Below are 25599 nucleotides of genomic sequence, written 5' to 3'. Positions count from 1 at the left end.
ACCTAGTTAATAATCTACTCCATGTCCTTAATAAAGAGCAGGCTAATTAAAAATTGTTTGCTAGCTGAAAATGAATAAATTAAGAATCACATATTAAAACAGTCATCCTCAGCCTACAGAAGGGGCTGAACATGGGCAGGCTAGTGGGGTGGGGGGTGAAAGGGGCAATTGTGAGTCCTTTATCACCAAGCATGACATGTACAAATCCAGAGCCGTGTCATGGAGACAGGGTGCTGGGGTGAGAAGGCTTTCGGCAGGGCAGACAGACAGGTTGGTCTCCCCTGTGTTCCTGATACAGAATGAAAGAGCAGGGAACAAAATGGAGTGTATTTCATCTCATCCCCCCTCCGATTCTCCTAATCCTGCCTATCCATCAGGCCATCCTGCCACACATCCTGCACCCACCTCCTTGAATCCCTCTGTGTGTCTCCCCAGAGCCTGTGGCATAGAAGGTCTTTATCACAGCGATGCATGTTTCCAATCGTGTCTGGTCAGAGGGTAGCAGTCCCCACCTTGTGCTCTGTAGCCAGCAGCCTGGGATTTTCTCAGTTCCTTGAACTTGCTTTCCTCTCCCTGGAATATGTCTATCTCAGTATATGTCTTTCCTAGAAAAGAAACATCATCATCATCATCATCATCATCATCATCATCATCATCTCACATCCTTCACACTGGCCAGCTTCTTCCATCCTGCTGACCTCAGTTTAAGCATCACTTCTCAGAGAGGTCTTCCCTGGTGTTTCCAGGAGTTCAGCACCCCATGATTTTCCCAGAACTCCTGCTTTTGCTTTTTGAGAGCACCTACCCATCCACTCTCCCACAACCTCAGTTTTGTGAGATAAAGGCCAAGAGAAGTCTTGGAAACCCCCATGTCCCGGGTACATATCCTGCATATCCTAGGTGACCAGTGAATGTTGACGGAATAAGCCAGTTATGACTCCCAGCAAACAAACTCAGTTCTAACTTCCCTAGAAAGCGAGAATCCGGTCTCATGTTTCTTTGGTGACCCTCATGAGGCCAACTGGTGTTCAAGAAATATTTGTTGAAAACAGTTCTTAATTGTGGTCTTATATTTACCTTACCTAGGAATGAGAGGAGTTTCCTTTAATGATGTGTGGGACAGGGAGGAGAATGAACGAGCTTGGGCTTGTTTCTTTCTTAGTTTGAAGGAGTTACATAAGCACAAAAAGGCCAGGTTACAGTACTAAGGGAGCAAGCGTGTGGAAAGTGAGTGCCAGTCACCACTGCAGTTGCTTTAGAGGCTTCTGCCCCTGGGCCTCCTGTAGAAGAGACCAGAGTCTGTTCCCTAAGAGGCCGCTTTGAACAGGCTGCTGTACAGAGGCAGGTAGCACAGGCGCCAGGAGGTTGAATTCTGAGGGCACCTGGGTCTGGATCTCAGTCCCCACTCACTGCTACCTACCTCCCTTGTGCTCCTGGCCAATTCCTTTACCTGTCTGTGCTTCAGTTTTCTCATCTAATTCTTCAGTTGGTGTTAATGATATTAACCGCCTCAAGGGGATATCATACGAGGATTAAGTGAAATGCTGCATGTAAAGCTTTTAGCACGGTGCCGAGCAGGAAACACTTCTTAGAGATTGACAGTGTGTACCACGAGTCACCTAAGTCAAGAGAGATCTGCTGTCCAGAATTGCTTGTGGGACAGTCTGAGTTGGCAATAGGGACACAGAGAGGCCTAGGATTGATCTGTCCAGAATATTCCAGAATCATGATGTTCTTGCATCTATTTTCTTTCTCCTTCTGCCCTCCCACCACCCTAACGCTCGCACATACTGTGTAGACTGCTCTCAGTTCCACCATGCCCTCTCTTTGTGGCTTTCCAAAAGTCAACTTGAAGGTTTACTATCATATTTTTTACTTTAATATAATTTTATCTCTGATAACAACTTCTGTTTTTTTCTTTGTGTTTAAGTCTATTATCCTCAATATATTTCAAAATTGATTTCATAGGAAAGATGTAATCTTTTTTTAAGTTTATTTATTTATTTTGAGAGAGAGAGAGTGCACACCCATGCATGCACAAGCCGAGGAGGGGAAGAGAGAGGGGGAGAGACAGAATCCCAAGCTGACCCAGCCCAGACCCTGACATGGGACTCGATCTCATGAACTGTGAGATCATGACATGAGCCAAAAATCCAGAGAAATCCAGGAGTTGGACGCTCAACCCACTGAGCCACTCAGGCACCCTGGAAAGACACAATCTTTGATTAGAATTAACCACGATGAGAATATATGGCCAAGAAATGGTGGGAAGACAAATCTAAGACCCAGAAATAATCATCATCATAATAGTGGTGGTAGTGGTACTGATGTTGATGCTGCTATGTGCCATTCACTCTGTGCCAGGCATTATTCTGAGCCCTGAATCATTTTCTCCATTTTACAGATGATGAAACTAAGTTACCTGTGTGAACCATGTAGTGGAAAGAGTATGCAGTTAGCCTAGTTTGCCCTTAGGACTCTGATGGAAAATTATTTTTCTTCACTTAATATCCAACGAAACAGGGAGATCATATTGCCACAAGTTCTACCTTTGTTTAGTTAGACGTTTGACTCAATTTATGGAAGTCTATGTCTTTGTAGCTTGATCATGACTTTGGAATGTCAAAAAAAAAAGTGCAGGCAAAACACTATAAAATGAAGTCTGCGTTTACTGGTAAGAAGCACAGAGCATTTGGCATCAGCAGAAAGCTTAGTCTTTGATGTGGAAAATAGAAGAGTTCTTGCTGTTTCCATTTGGGTCAGAGAAAGAGACGATCACTATATGATAAGTTTAGTGGGTTCTAAAGCTAGATGTAATAAGTGACGAGCCACAAGCTGTCCTGCCCTGAGGATATTCAAGTATGAAATACACATGTCAGGGAAAATGTGGTCAGTGTGGAACCACACAACAGGAAAGCAGAGAATATTTAATAAGACAAGTCCTGGTTATCCTGGGAGTGAGACTTGAAGAGAAGGCGATTTACATATTTGAGTGGGGGGCTGAAGAGGGATGATGGAAGAGACAGAGAGTAGGGGAGTAATTTATGGTGAATCATCTTACCCCCTGACAGACAGAAGCCAGGACTAAGGAGGAAATGCTTTATTTTAGGTAAGGCAGCATCCTCAGTTTTAAACAATTTTCCCCCTGTTTTTTGAAAGTGTTCACACAATTAATGCCTCTTCCATGTATTCAACAATAGTTGCCTAGCAACCATCAAGAAGCATTTTTGGAGCGCAAAGGGTCTAAAAATGAATGAAGAGAAAATACAGCAAATACTCATTTAAGAGTAATGAGAACTGGTCTGGCATCCTTGGAGACTCACTGCAATGTCCTATTCATCTTGGACACATGCAAGGGGGAATATGTAAAATATAAGAGAAACCTTTAAGTGAGGCTTGCTACGCTTTTCTGCCTTCAGGCAGGACTGCTTTCTACCTAATTCCAAATGCATGTGAAGGTAATGAAGTTTTGGAAAACTCTTAAGAGGAAGGATAATAATACCTCCTCTAGTAACCCCACTTTTGGATCTTGTAACCTTTGGCCTGAGACCACTAGGTAAAGAACATAGGTTAATCAGGAGCTACCTCTGCTTTGCAGGCTACTGATTTCTACCATTGGCTGGCTCTCATAATCATATGTTATTTGAAATGAAAATCTAAGTGAGCTTCCAGATCAGAGGGCACAAACTCAGGTTCCAGAGGTGTCAGCAGGGAGCACAGAGGAAGAAGGGCAGGTGAGGTCTGTAAGAAATCAGAAGCAGTGGATCCCTACTCTGTGGAAAGGAGGCCAGTGTTGTCAGATCTCTCAACTCTCTAAGAAAAGTTAGACATGCTGATTTCTATGTGAAAATCTCATGACTTTAGATTGATGACAATGATTAAAAAGAAAGAGACAAACAAACAAACAAAAAACTGTGCAAGCTAAGTAAACTATGGTACCAGGCAGATTTGGCCCATGCACCAGTCTTGTCTAATAAACCCCTAGTGTTATAGATGAGGAACCAGGCCTGGTGAGTGAGTATACTTATGCAAATTCAATGAAAATGTAAACTCCTTAAAGCCAAGAACTGTGTGACCTTCTCTGTTTTATCCCCAGCTGGACTAGCACAAGGTCAGGCATATGCTGGCAATGCAACAAATATTTATTGAGTCAACAAATAGTAGATGTTAGAAGCAAAACCAGGACTTGGTTCGGTCAGTAAGAAATCAGGACCTCAACTGCTTCTTCTTAAGTGACTCTTGTTTCCCCCTAAGTGGCATTCCATGACTTTCATATGGATGGAATCTACTCTTCCCTTTGGCCACATAATGGCCTTGTTTAAACCAAGATTTGATTCAGGGAAATGTTCTTATAGAAACTCCAGAGGAAAAACCTTGCACCCTGCCTGGGTTTAAACCTTCCCATAGATTCGTGTGTACTGGGACAGCCATAAACAATAGATTGCTTTTCTTCTTGGCCTGCCATATTCAATTCCATTCAATTTTGTGTCTATTTCTCGAGCTCCTACAATGTGCAGAGTCCTCTGTATGGTGATTCCAAGATATAGGGGATCCTGCTGAGCCTGGGGGCCTCAGAAATGTTCAACAATTAATGCAGAGAATGAAGGTACTTAGCATAGTCTCCTTTTTATTTTCATCTCAATGTTTTTTTGATTATACTTAGGCAACACTTTACTGTGTGGTAATTTCCTGACTTGACTTTTTCTTTGGAGATCTAAAGTGGTCTAAAACCTAGAATCCATTATTACCAAGACATGTTCTCCTCTTTTAACAACCTACTTATTGCCTCTATGATGAAAGGCTCTGCCGGAGTAGACAGGAGTCAGCCTCCAATGAGGTATACCTAGGGCTTGTGTCAAATGATCTTCCAGCTTTCATTGTATTTATTCCTTATTCTTGGGTTCTGTAAGGTGCTTATCTCTGTGCTGAAGGTTCAGGTGTATCCAGAGTATCAATAACTCTCCCACTGGAGAACCACTGGCCTCTCAAAAAGCTTGAAGTGATGCACGATTTCCTTGTGTCTGTGCATATGATAGTATGTATGCAGTAATAGTAATAATAATGGCATCCACCACTAATTAGTGTCTTCTAGGTCCCGAATAATGTGCCAGACATGTTGTTTCATTTTATCTCATTTATAGTCTTTGTCTGCAATTCCTAACCTTGCAAGATAGAGATAGAGTCCCATTTTGATAAATGAGCGTATTCAACCCCAGAGAGAGCTGATGATTTGCCTAGGGTCATATGATTGCCTGGTCTGTGAAGTAAATGCACAGCTACCTGCTTTCCAAGGGCCCTCTTTACCTCCTTGTGAAACTTCTGGATCCAGCAGAAATTTCACCAACTTCTCCAGTGTTTTGGAGATGAAAGGAGAGACGCTGTATCACTTTTTCAGAAGCAAACTCTAGGGGACATTTTAAACAAAGTAGATTATTTTGCATGAGACTGTGTTTAATTTCAGAACAGTGTCCTTTGCTGGCGAAGATAATCAGATGTAATGTCATCTGCAACCTCTCTGCGTGCGTGATTTCATAAGACTGGTGTAGCAGTTTATTATTATAAAATTAGTATAGCATAGAACAAACCCGGGATGCAAGCCAGACGAAATAGACAATGAATAGTTATATAAGGTTTTGGAAAGCACATGTAGTAGAACACAAGCTCACTGTATTTTCTTCTCAATTGTCTGCTGTTTGTTCATGTTTCCTTTTCAACATGATTGCATCTCAGTTTAATAGCACTTGCCATCTCAGGCTTTATGGTGCCAGGCCTGACATAGTTACATCCCCTCTGTGCTAAAAATATTGCATGTATATATTCAACCGCAGCCCGACATGTTTAGCTAATGGGTTACTCGGAGCTATGCGCTTATATAATTAAGTGATGTATGTAATTTTGTGTTAACACATTTGCAATGTGTGTTTTCCTGGTGATTGCAATGCTTTATTCTGTGTAAAGTGTGACATTTTAATTCCCACTGAACAATTTCCTACCTTGATTCGCCTTGTTTTTGTGGCAGGGGATTATTTTGCAATCAAGATAAAAGCATTATTTATGAAATTTCTGGACTATCCCATTACTGGGAACTTTTAACTGAAGATCAATCTCCTATTCTATTGATCCCTTTGTTAAAAATCTTTATTGGAATTTAAATTTAATCTCTACATTATGGATTTGCCCCGACTTTTGTCTGAAGGCACATTTTTTTAGGCAGCTTTGCAGGGATGGGGTTCCTTAAAAAGTAATTCTCACTAGGCAGGCTGCCATCTTATCTTCCCCAGGGAACTTAATTTCTCTTAGGTGTCACTGATTTCTTCCCTGTTGAGGGTTCTCCAGGAGAGCCAGCATCTCTGTGGGTTGGAGAGTTTGGCAAACCAGGTCAGATCTATAGATTCACAGATAGGGCCTGTTAAGCATTTAAGTGATTGACAAAGCTGGGTCTCAGAGTTACATAATGTGGGGATACACGCTTTCTCTTTATTAATTGTAATTGTGACCAGTGGAAGGTGCTACAGACAGGAAGGTGAGCCACCAGGGATAACCCAGCCATCTTGCCCTCTTCAGAGGTTGTTTATTTTCTCCAGTGGGATCAGGAGTTCTGTTTAATAAACATTTATTAGACTCTTACCAAGTACCAGACAGGGCTTTCAGAATACAGTACAGAGAGAGTTACTTGTTCAGTGAACATCTATTGAGCACCTACTATAGCGATATTACAGTGACCAAGACAGAGTCTGGTGAGGGAGAGAGACCTACAAGTTGAATATGGGATGATAGGGGCTAGGGTAGAAGCATGCTTGATGTCGAAGCTACTGACAAATGGTTCCTCCTCCAGCTGGAGGTGAGGAGAATAAGGACACTTTTTAGTGGGTGTGATGCCCAGTGCTGGTCTAGGAGAAAAAGTAAGAGTTGGAGCAAGAAGGACAAGGGTGAAGAAGCAAGGGTATCATCAGAGGGAAGCCTGTGAGCATGGGTACGCAGGGGTGAAGCCATGAGAGGTGCTTGCAACCTCTAAGGCATTTGTTAATTGTTGGAAGATAGGGCGAGGTCACTCCAAAGCAAGGTCTGCTGTGGTGCATTCTCCGGACCCCTGAAAGTCCTGAATTCCCCAGGCCTTTCCTCAACCAAGGAGGCCCCCTTCGTTCTTCAGCACAGCCCAACGAAAGCAAGCAGGTGGCAGGCACTGATGCCAAATGCTGGAGTATTGCCCCGATGGCTTCCCACGTGCTTGCCTCTTAGTCCCTCCCATTTGGGTCTGAGCACACTTTCTATGTGGTACACAGAAGTTTCGCCAGGAGGACCCACAGGCTGTGCACTCCAAGTGAGCTTTCTCAGTTGTATGTTTTGGCATTTGAACACAGTGGGAATGTCCTTGTCAGCTCCCATTTGACTTTATTAATTGCAATTCCTTGGGAAGTGTGTTTTAGTAATGTGCTCTGGGATGACAGAGCTCGCCCTGCAGAGACCCAAGAGGAGGTAATCAGGGCCCATTGAAAAGCCATCTGCTGGTAAGTCACTGCTGCTGATCCCACGCAGCCAACAGACGCCAGTGTCTATCACAGCTCTGCCACTAGCTGTGTGACTTCAGACAAAATTGCAGACTCTCTGGGCCTCCCTTTTCTGATGTGTAAAATAAGACTTTGGATTAGTGGTAGCTGAGGTTCTTCTTAAACTTGGGAATTCCAACACTTTATAAGTTTCTTGAATGAAGAATTCTGCAGTCGTAACATCTGTGGATTCACCAACTCCTAGCAATGATCTTTGGCTCCAAATTCATGTGAAAAGCCAAGAACCACTTTCTATACTTCATGTCTTTTTTTTTTTAAGTTTATTTATTTTGAGACAGAGAGAGAGAATGTGTGTACAAGCAGGGCAGGGGCAGAGAAACGGAGAGAGAATCTCAAGCAGGCTCCACACTATCAGCTCAGAGCCTGATGTGGGGCTCGATCCCCTGAACCATGAAATCATGACCTGAGCCGAAATCAAGAGTCAGAAGCTCAACCTACTGAGCCACCCAGATGCCCCTATACTTAATTAATGTCTTGTAATGATTCTCTGCCTCTGCATTTTAGGAGGTCATCTACACTAGCCCTCAAATCTAGATTTTAATTTTTCAAGATACAAAGGGAATCATTAAGCCTCTGAACATTCCTAGAATATATAGCAGTATGGATCAAGTAACCCATTTTATTAGTCATGTTGCAAGAGGCTGTCACCTAGCAGCTCTGCATTGTTTCCAGGCTCCGCCCCCACCCCCACTTCCCTGAGCCCTGAGGCTGTGGTTAATAATGTCAAAAGAATGTTTTAAAATTGCTCTTCTGTTGATTCCAAAGAGTCAGAGCCCTCACGTGGTTAGAGTCCTGGGCTAGGAGTCAAATTCTAAATTTAATTCCAGCCTCTATGAATGTCTTCATTTCTTGCCTCCTTACCATTTCTCGAGGTTTCGATTTTCTCATCTGCAAAATAGGCATAAGATGCCTTGCTCCACAGGAATATTGGCAAACAGCTTCATTGTGCACACAGATTAGCTTTATATCGGAACAGAATATAATTTTCCATTCCATAATAGGAATGAAACAAAAGCCCTTTTGAGTGTGCACCTTGTGTAAACGCCCTCTGCTTAAATTCTGATGGATTTCAGAGGTCAGCAAATCCCTCCCCCTTCTTTAATATTATTTTTTTTAAGCTAAACAAGGCTAACTAGGGAATTCATTTTGGTATAAAAAGACATGAAAGAAACGGTATTCGAGCTTGCACAATAGTACAAAGAAGAACAAGAATCATCATGTTTGCTAAAGAACTCACAGCTGTTTAATTTTATAGTAAAATTACTTTAAGAACTTTGCTAATTCAAAGACGGACCCAAACAACTGTTGTTGCAAAACTGAATTTCCACGTGTGAGTGGAAAAGCCAAGTTAGATTACTCTGCCCCTAAACTCGTATTAAACTCATATTAGAAATACAGAGCATTTTTGTTAATTCAGGTTAGAGGAGCGGCTTTTATCTGAAGAGAAGACACATAAAAAGGGAAATGGTACATTTGCTAGTAATATGATGAAAAATAGTTTATGTTCTTATGTACTTTGCCCCCAGCTTTTTCTTAAGCTGCTCAGTCTGTTTTAATACCAGGTTTGTTTGCTTTGTGGGGATGGGCCTGTTAGGCAGGAAATTGTCGAAAAAGCATACAGCAGAAATTTTAAATGCTGTTTTTAAAAATTAAAATTAAATACCAAATTGAGTAACCAACCATTTATTAAATTTGGAGTTCAGACTTTTATAAAATTTTATCTTTAGAGGATACGAATGAACTGTGTACCTATACTTGGTTCTGTAAATTCCAAGTTTCCATATGTTGCCTATTGTCAAAAACAAATAAACTTTTCCTTATTTTTTTAAAGTGATTTTCTTCCATATTAGGGAATTATTCAGACTTCTTTCCTTGGTTCCTATAATTCCAAACCAGTTGGAACATCAGTCTATTTTTGGTTATGAAGGAACTTTTAAAATGTGGGTATGATTTTTTTGACGTTTCTAAATCTCATAAAGATCAATTTGCCACATATATAAGAGTTATGGTAGTAAACATAGTGAAGTCATTGTATACTAGGATGACAGTTCTAATTTCCATATTATGAGTCACCCCCTCCTAACCCCCGTCCCCCACCTCCATCCCCTCTGCATGGGAGGGCTGCTAAATGTACATTCTAAAACATATACAGCAGCATAAGGTTGTGATTTGTGAGTGTTTCTGTCAAGGATGAATGTTCTTACCTGTATTTGATTAAACTCTGTTAGTTTCTGGGTTTTTATGGTCTTCCCACCACATCACATAGATTCACCACAAGAGGGCAACCAAGAGTTTACTTTCAAGCTAACAAAGCTAGAAATGGTTTTAATATCAGCTAAGTGTTTTTAACTTGCTAAGGATTTATTTCCCCGCCTTCCGATTGCCACACATGCAGCCTCTGAGTTTCCACGAACAACGAATAATAATCCAAATAAAGTTCTTCTGAGGGGAAATATAGACAGACTGGTGCAGACAAGAGCTTTTGCCCAAATAAGGATCCTTTTTTGGAGACCCCATGTGTTAGATAACCATCAACTGACAGTTGGTCATGAGTTAATAATGTTGGATGCTGAAATATGCATACCATGTGCTATAAAAAAGTTTGGAGGACAAAGACAAATACTGCTAAAGTTAGATATTAGAAACATACCAGAGGTGTGCAGACTGCTTCACTGGATGAAGGTGGAATCTGCCAGATAACTTCGTTTTAAAAATGTTGTAGGTACCACACAGGAGAACATATAATATTCACTGCACAATTTGTTGCTTTTGCAGGGATTTGGTCTTAATCTCTCTGCATGTTACTGCCTTAAGAGCTATAGCAACTCTTGCCTTCTAAGAAAAGAAAATATTTCCTAAGCTTATTTCCATTGCTGCCATTGCTGTTCTTTTATTTTTACAATGGGAACCCTAAAAGGGGGGGGTGGGTAAGGTTCCATAAAAGAATCCAGGTGGATGTGTAGCCCTTTGATTGGCCTGTTGGATTTGGAGAGCTGTTAACTGCTAGTTCTGTTTCTGTGTTGTTGCTGCAACAGGAATCCAAAGGTGAGGGGTGGAGCGAATAGGCTTTGATTTCAGCTACTGTGACCAGTTATTTGAGAGGCTGGGACATGGAGCCAGGTGGCCACTGGGCAGCTGCTGTCTTCTTAGAGTGACACCCCAGAGGCTCCTAGTGCTAAGAATGAATGGGGAAAGAATGTGTCTCCTCCTCTGCCCCTAGAGTTCAGACCTTTTTGTTCTGTCAGCTTTTCTGGGTTTATTGGAGTGCTTGTCTTCAATGAATAATCTCACTTTTTGTTGTATAAAACCATGGGAGTTGAAGCACCTTGGGAAAGCCAAGAAGGCCATGCCCTTGGTTGACTTGAGGACTGACTATATCTGATCGCTTTTCTTACTTGCAAATGCAATCTCCAAAAAGAAAAACACAGCCAGACCATGAATTTATTCAACAATTTGTGGTTAAGAAGATTCCACCTAACAACTAGCTGAAATCACTGAAGATCTATTTTCTCTTACTCAGTTTGCAAATGGCTTACATTACACCCAACCCACATTGGTAGCTGGAGAGAACAATTAGTAAAATTAATAATTAGACAGCTTCTCTTTTTCTCTGTCTCTTCCCTCTTCTCCCCAAGTGTCCTGTCAAGGCTTAACATTTGCTTTGACATATTAGTTAAGGAAGTTAATGAAATAATATCTTCACTGGGGCCATTGAGTAACCTTGAGTCAATGATTACCAGATTTGAATTTTACTAAGGAAACACCTCAGGTTCAGCAAAATTCTCAGATACTAACATCTGTATATGACTCTCCTGCATATAACAGCAAATAAAACCCTAAATTTCACTGAAACTTTGAATCAACGCTCTTGCTGATTATTCCCGCTTCAGATGTTAATCTTGTTCTGTCTACTCTTTAACACATTTCCAAGGACGTATCTATAATCATGACATTGAACTGACTGAACCAGCATCCCCCAAAAGAAAGATAATGCAAGCCACATGTAACTTAAAATTTTCTAGTAACCTCATTTCAAAAGGTACAAAGAAACAGGTAGAATTATTTTAATAATGTATTTTATTTAATCCAGTATCTTCAACATATCATTTTGATATGTAATCTATAAAATGTCATTAATGAGATATTTTACATTTTACATATTGTCCTGGAAATCCAGTGTGTATTTTATGCTCGTGGAAAGTCTTAGCTTTGTACTGGACATATTTCCAGTGCTCAGTAGCCCCACGTGGCTAGAGGTGACTGTGTTACATAGAGCAGCTCTAAACAGTTATAGAAACATTTTTTTCTTACACTGAAAAAAAATGAGAAGCAGTTCTAACCTCTTCTGCGTACTCTTCTTGTTCATTGTAAGATTTACATTAGGATTTCTGATGTAGTTATCTGTCCGTGTTTCTCCAGAAGGTGACACACACCCACTCCCACTGACGGAGCACTCTAGCTTGCCCTGACTCTACACGCACAGCCCAGACCCTTGCTGTCCTCATTCTGGACCCTCACTCCACTCTGCTCCAACACACACACTGTTCTCTGCCGTGGGTCTAGGAGTTCCTTGGTATCGCAGGAAAGCGATTGAAGTCGTTTTCTGGTATTGGGGCTTGTATGTACCCACAAACAAATGAAGCTCAGAGATGCCACTGGTAGCTCAGAAAGGGAAAAAGTGATGGGAAGGCTTAATGTGAGAAAGAAAAATGTGTAAGTCTCAGACAAACTACAATAGTCATCTTTTTTTATTTTTTAAGTAAGAGACTATCCTTTTTCAATTATTCTTTCTGAAAGATAGAAAAAAGCATAAAGAAGAAAGTGAAAAATCCCTTTTAAGTACAAATTCCTATTGGGATCTTTTAAAAAAGAGATTGGAAGCCTATTACTTAATGACCTTTTACTTTTTCTTATGTGTATGTGTTTGAAAACCTGAAATGTCTTTCATAACATATTAGTCCAAGTCTGACAAAGTTAAATACCTCCATGCTAAACCACACATGCACACACACACACACACACACACACACACACACAATGTCTCTTTTACTTATTTCCAAGTAGGGAATGTTTTCTTGAGAGATGTAGCAAATCAATTATCCTCAATGTTGAAAATGGAATATCTCATTTCCAAACCTGGAGAAATGGCTGACCAAGAATGTTCTGTTTATAGAGAGTTTAAAAACTGCTCTGATATTTGCTGCCCCTTGCAAGGCTGTTCAACACAAAACATGTAACTTTCACTTCTGTGCTGTCATGCTCAATAGTAACACCACAGAACATATCAATCACGTACTAGAATGAGCGGGTCTATTGGTTGTAACAAAAAGAAAAAAGAGAGACAGAGACGAAAAGTCTCAATGTTTAAGAGGTCCTATCTTTATACATTTCATAAAATATAGAAATCAAAATGTCCTTAAGAAGTATTTTCAGACTGGATCTTTAAAATAGCCTAAAACTTAAAAAAAAACAAGTATCTTAAATTAATATTCTATTCTTACAGACAATCATACAAAGAACAACTAAATCTGTTCATGGAATAGTTTTCAAAAAATGGAAACATAAGTTATTTCAAAATCTTAAGAAAAAGTACATTGAAACAATGCACTTCATCTAATTATTAACAGCTTTCATGCAGGTTTTTCCTCAACACCCAACATGGTCTTCTCCATTAAGAGAGGAGGCTGGGACCCAGGGCCTGAAAAAGGGACCATGGGCACCAGGCATCCAGGGAGAAGAATATAGCAGGAGAAATGAGTTGCTGGGTAGATGTGAAAGTAGAAGTTTGAGACCCTGTGGCATTTTTAGAGGCCCTTTTTGGTTTTGCTGGGTTTGCCACTTCATGACGAGACCTGACTTCATGACAAGATCTTGCAGCTGGGGGCAAGAAATCAGACCTTTTGTGCTCAGTAGTAACACCTGGACCACACCACCACCAGTACTCCATGTACCAAGCTAAGTCCTCAGGCATCCACTCTGCCCTGATGTTTCTTTTTCTTTTTCTTTTTTTAAGTTTATTCATCCGGAAAGAGACACACACAGCACGAGTGGGGCAGGGGCAGAGGAAAGGGGAGAGAGAATCCCAAGCAGGCTCCGCGCTGTCGGCACAGAGCTCAATGTGGGGCTCAAACCCACAAAACCACAAGATCATGACCTGAGCCAAAACCAAGAGTCAGACACTTACCCGACTGAGCCACCAAGGCAGCCCTGCTCTGATGTTTCTTTACAGAATTGTAAATTTCGTACTTTGAAGGCAAAAGAGTCTTCCATTGGCTCCTGATGCCATGGTACATAGATCTCATACCCTCAGAGACAAACCTTTGTGGGACACCTGGGAGCCACCCCCTCTGCCCCTTCAGCAGGTCCTGAAGGGGACCTTTCGCTGAGAATGGTTTCCATGAAGGATACTGGGCCTAGCCAGAACAAACCAAAGGGAAGGTGAGCGTTTGAAAGGTCAAGCATGGATTTCCATTTTCTTCCCTATTTCCAGAATTCTCTCCTTAGAAAGTCCGTCTTCTGAAAACCCAGAATCTCTCTTCACTCCGCACCTTGATTTCACTCCCAGATTTTCCTCTCATTCTACAAGTGGTAGTGAGAAGTGTCTGTGATCCCCTTCTTCTTTGCCAAGGCCCTTGTAGACAAGCCTATTCTATACTTCTAGAACATTTCTGCATTCCTTTGGAACTCACTACATTGTTTCAGAATAATATAGAGATAACATTTGGTCATTTAAATTTCTCTCCTCCTCAAGACACAGAGGGGAAATAAAGATAGAAATCTGCCTATCACTGCTGGTAAAACCTGACTAAAAAAGAGGTTTGCTTGTGTTTTAATGGCAAGAATGTGTGGAGTCACATGCTTTCAAACCAATTAGCAATACAGATGAGCTAGCAAATCGAGTTCCGTTTATAGGGTGGGGGAAGGGGATAAGTCAAATAATCTGTGTTTTTAAATGTTTCTGAGAAATGAAGACCTCCAGGGCAGAGAGAAGGCGGATCAGGAAATAGCTATGCAAATCACATGCCTATGAAATTACTAAAACTTTGATCAGGGGCATTAACAATTGCTGCAGCATTCACAAGTATGAAACAAAGAGTGAGTAAGACGGGCATGTTTTGGAAGGGATTACAAGAGTGTTTACGTACATGGTTTGTTGAGCAGTCAATGAAGTCCATGGCTGTTTTGGACTTAAGCCGCCAAAGCAGTCCAGGTATGACAAACGCACTAATACATTCCACTCTCATTAGTGACTCGTGGGGATCTCAGTGATTTTGACCAAGAGCCAAAGTGGTTGGACCTCATGTAAAGTCTGCTTCATGTCTTCCCCCCACCCCCCCTTTCTAACAACATCACTGCTCACCCTTCACAGGAGGTGGAAGTGGATCTGGGTTCTGAGAGAGTGTAGTGCATTGGAAATGCTAAATTGTTGTTGTGGACACTGTGGTCCAAACCACACCAGGTCTAAAGCACACTTGGAAACTCAAGGCGGCCATGACATCCAGAGTGGCAGTGTGATCATCCCTCTGAGGCAGGTGCAGCCTTCGCTGTTCAGGGCTGTGTGGTCTCAGGGACATTTGAGAGTGAGAGCATCTGCGGCCAGGTCTAGTCTCGGTTCATGATTCTAAATTATTATTTTTCATGGCTTTATTTAAGAAAAAAAATTACTCTTGAAAAGGGAACTGTCAGAACAGTTACAGAAAGCGATAACATTCTTGCAGTGTTTTGGTTTGTTTGTTTTTTTGTTTTACCTTGCCTATTGCTTTGAAGTCATCATTTAAGGTTAGAACACCACACAAGATAGAGTTTTGCTGGTCTGTGGTCCCGGGTGCTCGTTTCTTATATAACACAGTTGCTTCTCCAACATTCCTGTTGGGCCTAGAAGATTGTTTATAGGAAAACAGAATAAAAGTAAACTTGAAAATTTTTAAATCTATATGTAATTAACGCCCTGTGAATTCACAGAAAGATTCAGCTAATTAACAGACGTTAAGTACTAGCAACCACAGATTCCTGGCACCGCTCTATTAGGTGCGGGGTAGTGAGTATATGGAAATGCTGTGGATTTGAAACAAACATTTAAGGGTATCATTTATGAATTTTTAAAATAAAAATGTTGGCTGTAAGCTAAAGCCAAAACGAGGGCTGAGAGCTTCTGTTTTTCTTTTCTTTTTTTTCCAAGTATTTGAAAACTGAAATTCTATAAGAGATTATCTGTGAAATGGCTCTCCTTTATTACACCCATAAATTTCAGGAGTGGCTCTGATCAAGCTTTCTGCCATTCTTGGTTTCTAAATCTTTTAGTCATACATTAATAACTTTAAAAACACTCATCCTATTTTTGTTGTAGTGAAAGAGGAAGTTTCTAAATAGTCAAAAGGGAAACATTGAAAATAGAACACAGTAAATGATAACTAAATTAGGGTATTTTTTTTTCCAGCAAGAGCAAAGCTCCATGCTGAAACTTGCCAGAGTATTTTAAGATTATTGTCTACAAAGAAAATGTAGCAGAGAATTGAGGTCCTCAGAGGAAAGGCATTACAGAAATGCAAAGTATTATCAGCAATGTGCATTATACATGGACCAATGTTTCTCAGTCCCTAATGCATCAGTCAGTGGACTTTAGTTTTCTGGCTTGTGTTTGGTGTTTAAAACACACACACACACACACACACACACACACACACACACACACACACCCGAGTGCGGACACGCACGCACAACTTGCAAATCAAGTGAGTTAACGCTCTGCCAACTTCCTCTAGATATTGACCCTAGGGGGTCAGACTCTTAAGAAAATGATGCCTGGTTTTCCATCCTCCTAATTGCAGTCCCCCACCAACAAGCAAGTCCTATCTCTAAGTGGAAGCTCACAAAGAATTTCTCGAGAGAATATGGAGCTGCGCTGGCAACAAAATCGTCTCTGCAAAATGAGAAGAAAGAGTTGTTAACTGATGAGTCAATCCAGCTTTTATAGCAGTTTATCTTCGTGGTATTTCCAAGAGCATAAATGTTATAAAAAAAGAGAGACGGTCATGACAGGAAGAACACAGTAGAAAAAAAACAGGGACGTTTAAGCCAAAAGCAATTTACTTTGCCAGTAACTGGTTACATTTCCTTTGTTTTATTATTATTATTTCAAGGGTTGGGGTTGAGCTGAAAGTTTCCCACACCTGTGCTGTCCTGACACATAACTTTGGCAAAACCCATAGAGAAGTGAATATATAAATGAATGCCTGGAAACTCTGAACTTTAGACGCTTTAAGAAAACAAACAAAAACCTTGTTTTGCTATATTGTCTTTAAGAAAGCTATATTTTATTGATATTTGAATGAGTTTTACAAAAGGAGAAGACAAAACACGTGGGTGAGATGCCGGTTGCCGACTCTCCTGGGATTAATGCCTATAGAAATAGCAGTGACTTCACAAAGGTGAATACTTGTTAATTTCATGGCCCTGAGTAAGAGGAACAGATGGGCAGTCAGAGAGGAAAGATTTTCTTTTTTTAAACCACAGAGATCTTTCACTGTTCTTCTGCAGTGGGCAGAATAGTCAGTGGCCCCCTGCAAAGGGGTGATGTGCGTGGCACACGAAGTTTTATTGGAACTCTGTGGCTTTAGTGGAAGTCTGTCACCTACTGCTGAGTCAGGATTGATGGGGACCCTACCCTGCCTCAAGTCTGGAGGATGCTGTTTGCTGCCTGAGATGGGCTTTTAGTTCCCTTGTACCGTGTCGTGGTATTTGACTGTTTTCATTTAGGGAAAGCTCCCTGGTGACTGCCGGCCCAAGTTAATAATATAAATATCTCATTATGAGACAGACTGAGTGTGTGTGTCTGTTAGAAGTTACTTAAAGCAGGGATGTTGGATAAAGTCCAGTTGCCCGCGTTGGATCCTGTTACCAGTAACCAGTCGCATGACCTAAAACAACTAATTCCATCGCTGTCTCAGTTTCCTGGTCTGGAAAATGGGGATAATAATGGCGCCTTCCCGTTGGTTTGCTGTGAATTTTAAATGAGTATTGTATGCAAAGTGCTGACTGGCACAGAGAAAGTGCACAATAAATACCAACTATTGTTATTATTCATGTGTAATATTGAAAACATTGACTGAATTCTGTGAATGAGCATGGATTATATACACATGCAAAAGTAACCGAGCATTTATTGCTTCACACTAGTTTGTTCCGTAGCGGATCTAACTAGACCCAGTTATGCTATCAATAAGTGTACTGCTGGCCTCCCGCACTCCTGAACACCACCACACCATAAAGCATTTGTTTTTACTCACTTCCCTTGCAAATGATTTGTTTTCTTGACTCTGTAAGAAAAACAAAAGTAGCCCAGGGACCAGAATTTTTACTCCCCCCCTGCCCCCAAAAGCCAGCTCCTCGGTCCCAAAGCTTTGCCCAGGGTCTTATGGATCTAAAAGGTTTCAAATTGTGTTATGGGGGCTCCCATCCAGTTCTGCATGCTCTGTTCTCCCTGGGACTTTGAACATCTGCTCATCAGGGCACTGGTTACACTGGGTACAAGATCACAGCTCATCTAAGATGCCAGACACAAAGGCTTAACAGTCATCGGGAACCAAAGGCCTTAGGTTTTCGGTCTCAATTCCCAGAGCAAACTTCCTGGTCATTGGGTTATGTTCCCAGAGCTCAAGTGTAAATAGTAAAGGCGAGCAGAGGTTTACAGGTGCCCAACATGACAGGTATGCACAAGGCCAAGTGTGTGGGTCCGGCTCGAAGACTTGAAGGAGTTACATGTGGGCATCTTTATTTCCATTAGTCACTTATTCATTCAACAGATTTATATTATGTAATGCCGCCTCCTGGGTGTGTGCTGGGCAGGTGAGAGATGAGTCTGACATGGTCCTGCCCTTAAGGACTCTCCAATTTAGGATAATAATAAGCCATAAAACCCAACTAAAGTACAAAGAATACAGTGATACCTTCCATGAGAGAAAGTCGGAAAAAGGAGGGCAGGGGGGAAAGGAGAAGAGATATTTGAGTTTGAGGCTTGAGTGATTGGTGGGATTTGCCCAGCCTACCTGAAATATCAGCGACTTGCCTCATTAGGAACAAAAGGCTTTTTCTCTTGATCAAATCCCATTGAGAGTTTAAGTTTGTGTGACCAGAATATTAGGTGCTAGCCTGTTCTAAATTTACGATTCTCAGAATCTGTTGGGGAAGGGCACATGTGCTTTTCTGGGTTCTGAAAACAGCTCAAAGAATGGAGAAAATAGACCCGATTTGAGGATGACTTTATTGTCGGTTCCCGGAACCTTTGCCTTTATTTAAAACAGCCTGTTCAGTACAAGTTCTATCTAAAAGGCCTTTGGGATTTGAAAGCTCTTCTGGAAATAAATGCTTTTAGGTTTAAATGTTTTGGAGGTCTTTTTTTGCCAAAATCTGAGAACGGAGGCGATATTGTTTTGTTGCTTTTAATGAAATGTCTCAGACCTACCCTAAGTTCTGTTTGTCTCTCTGTCAGCTTTCTGCTAGGCTATTATTTTGATAAGGGACATGAAAGTACATCATTCCCTCGCGGTCATTAAAGTCTTAGCACTTAAGTCGTTGTGGAAACACTTCTGCGCGCCACCAAAATAGTCCACGCCCTGGCTCCAGGCTGAGGACCGGGGCAGTTCATGGAAGGTGGCATTAGGCTGTGACAGGAGAGCAGGAGGTCAGGATCCACAACACAGGCCCGATGAAATCACCAAGGCAGTGCAGGGAGGGGGAGAGAGCAGAGCCCTCCCTGCCAGTCTGGCAACTCGGCAAAGTCCTCAGAGCTCATCCCACACACTCCGTGCTAGTCACTGCTGTGTGTTTACATGAGTAATGGAGCTGCCGGGGGAGGGGAGTCGTAAGCACAGCGCTGAGCCTGGCAGCTTGCACTTGCGTTCGCGTTGGGAGGGAAGCTGACATCCACACCAAGTCAAGACTTCCAGGGACGTGGCCGGGAAGCAGTCACATGCTGTAGCTTTCATGAGCACAGACATCCTCAGGCAGATGTTTGTCGACTGGAATGGGTAATCGCTACTTTCTCTTTGCTTGATTTTTGTCTGCGAGGGTGTTTACCTGTGATAATTCCAGGCTGGCTTTCGGGGGTGGACTTCTGGACACCCGTCTGGGGTGGGGGGGGGAGAAGAGAGGGGAACGGGTTTGGGAGGGGGAGCCAGAGCCCCACAGCCACTTTTTAAACTTTTGCCGGGCTAGAAAGGCAGCTCTGCTCTTCTGGGCTTTACCAACAGCACAACTGTTATCCACGGTAGAAAAGCGAGGGCGCGGGAGTCATGTTGAGGAGCAGAGTGTAAAATGTCCTAAAACCACTGGTTAAATGTGTGATGTAAGATTAACAACAATTAAGAGCGTTCCAGTGGTTCAGATTGGCACCGTCGTAATCCTATCTTTAAGCAATAAAAAAAAGCGCGGGTACCTCGAAAGGGCTGGGAAAAACTGCTCAGGGTACAATTCACTAGTTTGGAACCGTTCAAGGGCTGCTTGTTTCACGGTTTGTTTTAATTTTGCTTGACTTGCGTGACTGATGAAGCTAAATATGAAAGCTGATGCCGGACAGTCCGAGCACTAGGTAAACAGCAGCCTTTTTTTCCCCCTGCTTTCTGTATGGATCTTAAAGGGATTCAGGCTCAACATCAAGGATGAAATAGAACTCTGCTTTGCACCTTGTCTGTGGCTTTCAAAAAGTATAATCTTCACAGAATCAGGCTAGCCCCAGTGTGATCTTTGGAAGTTATTTTAAATAACCCTCGATATCTTACTACATTGAGAAGGAAAAAGAGAGCACGCTGATTTAAATGTATCAGCCAGATTTGTTGAGATTTGAAACATGCTGGTCGCAATATTATTAGTAAATACTTGTAAGAATATTTTTTGGATTGTTAACTATGAATGTTCTTTCTATAGCTCTCTCTCTCTACTCATTTGTATCATATCAACTTATTTGTATCATAATTTAAGAAACTGCTAATGTCTCCACTTTTGAAGAGAGAGGTTTTCAAGCGGGACATTACTATGATACCATAGTGGGCTTGCATTTCACCTAGGTTTCTGAAAAACAGATACAAAACAAAACAAAGACTAATCTCCGAGCCTGGCTTCGGGTTGACTTTCAGCTCAACATGTTTATTTTCTAACAGTAGGGAAGTGCCTTTTCCTTACCATTGTCCTTGAGAGTGGAGAGCTTCATTTTATTTACACTGATTAGACATGTTAAAGTGCAGTAGATTCGCTTGGGGAAGCATGTGCAGAACTGTAGAGTCTACCAAGATGCGGCCCGTCGGAGAGAGGAGCATAAAATGAGATGCGTACGTTTCTCTGAACAGTTTAGAGGGCACCGCTGTAGTAACACTCATGGTCTTTCGTAAGGAAGCCCACGCACATGAAAATGTACATCAATTTGTTCTTCATTTGTTTTCAGCGCCAAACCTTAAAGGCAGACCACGCAAAAAGAAGCCATGCCCACAGAGAAGAGATTCGTTCAGTGGTGTTAAAGATTCTAACAACAATTCCGACGGCAAAGCTGTTGCCAAGGTAGGGTCATTTGCTCCCTGGTATCCATTTGGCTGCATCTTTTTATTTTTCCTCTTTCTCTTTATCTCTCTGCTCTTGTGTCTTGATGGCAGTTTTTAGTGGAGAATCTGACTTTGGTATTCACAGCCCTCTGTGTCTGTTCCCGCCACCTCCTCTCCCCTGTGTGGCTGGGGGAGGGGGGAGTGGAGGCATTTTGATTAGTCAACAGAAAGGCTTCCCACCTCCCAGGCTGGCCGGTTGGGTAAAGGACAGATGATTAAGCGCCCACGTCATTGAAGCTGAGATTTCATAGTAGGTGACACAATGACATAGTTTACTCTGCTTGTGTCAAAAATAGACCAAGCTGAACCATCCTCTTTCTGAACGTGTTCATCTAAATATGTTTCAGAGATTAACAGAGGATGAAATTAGAAATGTCTAGAATTAAGCTTTTTAGTGATTTTTTTTTCCCAAAGTCACCTCTAATTTACCTTAGATTAAAACTGAAGATATTTACCTACATAGCAAAAGAGTTACACGTACACATGCAGCCATATATACATTTATGTCTTTTTAAAGATCTCCAGTAACGCAGAAGGAAAATACAAATGCTAAACTCTTTTTCCGGGAGCAGGCCCATTTTGCCGAAGAGTTCCGTGGAGTCTGGAAAGTGCACACCTGAGGGACTGAGCACGATGAGGGGTGAAGTGTCACTTCATATTTTTAGACTCACTCTTTTGACTTTTGTGGGGGTGGTTGGTCAGATTTGCACGGTTCTGTTTACTGGGTGTTCATACTTAGGTGTTGATTCTGTGCCAAAGACAGCATTAACCCCTTTAGGACTTGAATTGAAGACCAGATTTCAACTGATATTATGTTTCCAGATTCAAGGACTAAGTGTATGAAAATGGACCATTTTGGCTAGTAGTGAATTTGGAAGATGCTGCTGTAGAAAAATATGAATTCGGCTCTGGGTTTGACAGTCTACTATTTTTCTGCCACATGTGCCAAGCCTCTTCCCAGTGTAATGGAAGCAAATCTGAGACATTCACAGTTTATAAATCTTATTTTTAGCAGGTGATTGTTATATCAGGAAGTTCTGATGACCTTTCTGTTAGGGTTTCTTCATGCTTCCAAGAATGCAAAGGGTTAAAAAGAGATCAGCCAGTAGAAATGTGTATTTTCTGTCTAAAAACAGATCTGTCTTTCCCTAAAGTTATTTTTGTTCTGCTTATTTAACCTTCTGCAAATGAGTGCACGTGGGTACCAAGAATGACACTCTCTAGTAATTTGGACATCTCAGCCCTAGAACTGCCTATCAGCTTCCGTAGTCTTGAAGAATGTCAGCAGGAACAGTTTATTCCCTGTGATGTGGTTTGCAAGATACCATAGAATGAAGCGAGAAGGTTTTAGGATCTTTGCATTGCACAGAGTTTGCACTGCCAGTGTCTCATGTTGGCACCCTGCCTCATACCTCCAAGGTGACATCATGTGTTTACCCCAGTATGTTCTGTACCTGAGCCCAGCAGGATGAAGCTCCTTCCCATGTCATTTGGAGCTACTAAGGAAGTATGCCTCTGGGAATTTTACAAAACTCCTACAAACTGATCTGAAAGAACAGCACCTCCAATATTTCTCACCATGGAAGGCAGCTCAAGACTCACACTAGGATCCACAAAACCGAAGAGAATACAAACCTGCTCTGTATGCGATGTTCACTGACTTCCTAGGAGGGATAGTGGTCAAACCTGGGTTTTCTAAGTGACCCTTTCCACCCCCTCCCACCAGTGCTCCCATTCAGTATCTTTACAAGGAGGTGGGTCACTCTCCCACTGGTGGACTGGTCTAAACACCCAGCTCTCCTCAGACTCTTGGATTACAGTTTTGCCTTGGCTGCTTTCAACGGGCCTGGCAAGATCAGTTCTACTAGAAGAAAGAGATGAATAGGTATGAAGTATGGTGGGCTTGTCTCTTGGCACCAACAGACAGATGTAAAGTCTCTACAGAATGAACAAGCCACGTCTGGGCCCAGAACAACCACTAGAGAGGCATTTATGTCTTCAAGGAGTCTTTCCTCATGAAACACTGGAATGGAAACCACAGCCTGTGACTGTCTGATCACTTGCTGGACTGGAAGCAGTGTTTCAAGTGACAGTTTGGCCTTATGACCAAGACCTATGTGACTGAGTTTTACAAAAGTGTCTCAAACAGACCATTTCTAACTATGGATAAATCCCAGCTTCGTGCAGCTACACCCCACTAAGCTCTCTAGAGGGAGAACCTCCTGGATCTGTTGTGTGCATGGCTGGGAGAACAATGGCAGCCATTTGCCTGTCGCCATCAAAAATTTGCACTCTCTCAATGAGAACATAAAAACCAGCTTTGCAAGACTGTTTTCTAAGGGACGGAGAATTTCATGGCTTTCCAAAGACCGCAAAAGACACACGGGAAGAGGCTACCGGTTCTCTGAGGATGTCTTGAAAGTGTCCAACCAAATCCTGCTGTTTCCCTAGGATCATATTATGGCAGCAGAGGGGGGCCCAAGCCCGTTCATACGGTGATCTGTGCAAGAAAATCCCTCTCAGTCCAGGCCTCTAGTGGAAGGCCTCCACCAACAAGAGGCAAATAACTCTTCACATTCTGTAAGCCCCTTCGAAAGGCCAGAAGTATATAACAGGTGGTTAGATTCTAAAAGGAACAAAAGAAGGGAAGCCATGGTGTGCCATATGCTCTTACATTTAAATCAGGAACATCCTCTTGATAGTTCACAAAGGTGATACTTTCATTATCTTCAATATTTTTCATCCAGTTTGGTCCTCAAACCCCCAGGGACCCCCAGGGATTATCCTTCCTGCGTTACTGAGGAAGAACATGAGGGTCTCCTACCAAGTCAGTGACAAATCCAAATGAGACTGTGGCTCTTCTTTCTTGCTGGTTCATCACATCTTGCTGCCCCAGTTGAAGGCTGGATCAGTTATAACTCAGGCCAGTGAAAGGATGTGGTTAATATCAAATAGGTGGTGGTTCATTGAAAACATTAAATGTGGATTCTTTAATTAGCACTTCCTCAATCACTTTAGAAACCCCAAAGCTCTTAGTGAACTCAACAAGTATAAGGTGTTCAGGTTGGAAAAGCAGATCGAGTAATTAACTGTCACCATCAAAAGATTGGGCATTCTCAAGGTCAACATGAAGACTAGCTCCTATTGGAACTGCAATAGATTAAAATGTTAAGTTAAGATGAGAATATTTGGGGTAAATGTGAGAAAAATGTGGAAAGTAACCTGGCCAGGTCCTACCCAGAAATGGGATAATAGCCTAAGGGGCTCTTATGTTAACTCAAGAAATGTATGGAGCGAGTCTGAGAAAGGAAACCACTGTTCACTTCTTACAAAGGCTATGTGTGCCCCTCCCCCCACCCCTGCAAGGAGAGACCTGCTGGGATGCCCACTGAGGTTCAAGATGGAGTTCAGGAGGTGGCAGCCTGGCTTTCCCAGGAGCCTTTTCTACAAAGCAGGGAGTCTGAATGACTCTGGGCCTGGGCTGTGCACCTCCGCCATGCTTTCCTTCTGTTTCTGGGTGTTTCTGCACAGTTGAGGCACAAGGTTAGGCGGCCATCTAGACACAGAAGGAAACCTCATACTCCCTTAATAGTGGTGCTTCTGATCTAATAATAATAATAATATATATATATATACATATATATATAGCCCATTATTGCTTCACATTTAAGACTCAGCCTGTTTTATATGCAAATCTTGTATCTACTCCTGTTTGGGCAAAACTGGGATTTGGAGTGAGGCAGACCTGAGTCCATACCCAGAGTTCTGCCCCCCATGCGCCAAGTAACAAAATACATAACCTCACTGAGCTTCATTTTCCTCAACTGTAAAATGGAGCTAATCTATGATTGTTATTTCTGATTGTTACGAACGAACATTCAGGAGACTGTGTGAGACCACAGCACCGTATCCAGCTCACTGCCAGGGCTCAGTGGATACTGGTTTCCTTCCCTTTGCTCGATATACAATAGAAGGAACGGAGCCCTTTGGTTTCATACTTTGGAAACCATCTAGTTTCATCTTTTGTTCCTCATTTGATAGATCATATTTCTAAGCTGTATGTTTTGTAACACCCACTAATAAGATATGCTTTTAATTGCAAGTGCGTTTTGACTATCGATTTAATTTTTTTTTTTTCTGAGTGTCAGTAAATCATAGTGTTTGATACCACAGGCCCTAGAGCTCAATCCCAAACTCACCACTTACTAACTTGGACATGATCTTGTACCTGTTACTCATCACCTCTGTACCTCAGTCCCCTCATCTCTAACAGGAGAATAACAACGTGCCTCATTAGAATTATGGGCATAAAATGAGATAATACCTAAAAAGGGCTTAGAATGGAGCCTGGCTACATAGTACACACTCGCAAAAGGCCCAGGGCAATCCAGATAAAAACTGGAATGATTTTATGATTTCAAAAAGCCATTAAGTTATAGATT

General features: G+C 41.9%; 1 protein-coding gene across 2 annotated transcripts in view; it reads left to right on the top strand.

Annotated features, from left to right (window-relative positions):
• ARID5B (AT-rich interaction domain 5B) overlaps nt 1–25599 on the top strand; it is a 179703-nt gene that overhangs the window by 114810 nt on the left and 39294 nt on the right. The window contains exons 1-2 of one of the 2 annotated variants that reach the window (XM_030334494.1): nt 19232–19594; nt 21004–21116. In XM_030334494.1, coding sequence (XP_030190354.1) covers nt 19591–19594; nt 21004–21116 — 117 coding nt within the window. In that variant the 5' untranslated portion in view covers nt 19232–19590. Of the gene's footprint in view, nt 1–19231; nt 19595–21003; nt 21117–25599 lie in introns of those variants that run through there. The other variant, XM_030334493.1, reaches the window with a different exon arrangement.

Source organism: Lynx canadensis, chromosome D2 (assembly GCF_007474595.2).
Source record: "Lynx canadensis isolate LIC74 chromosome D2, mLynCan4.pri.v2, whole genome shotgun sequence".
Taxonomy (NCBI): domain Eukaryota; kingdom Metazoa; phylum Chordata; class Mammalia; order Carnivora; family Felidae; genus Lynx; species Lynx canadensis.
This window is presented reverse-complemented; position numbering and strand designations above follow the sequence as displayed.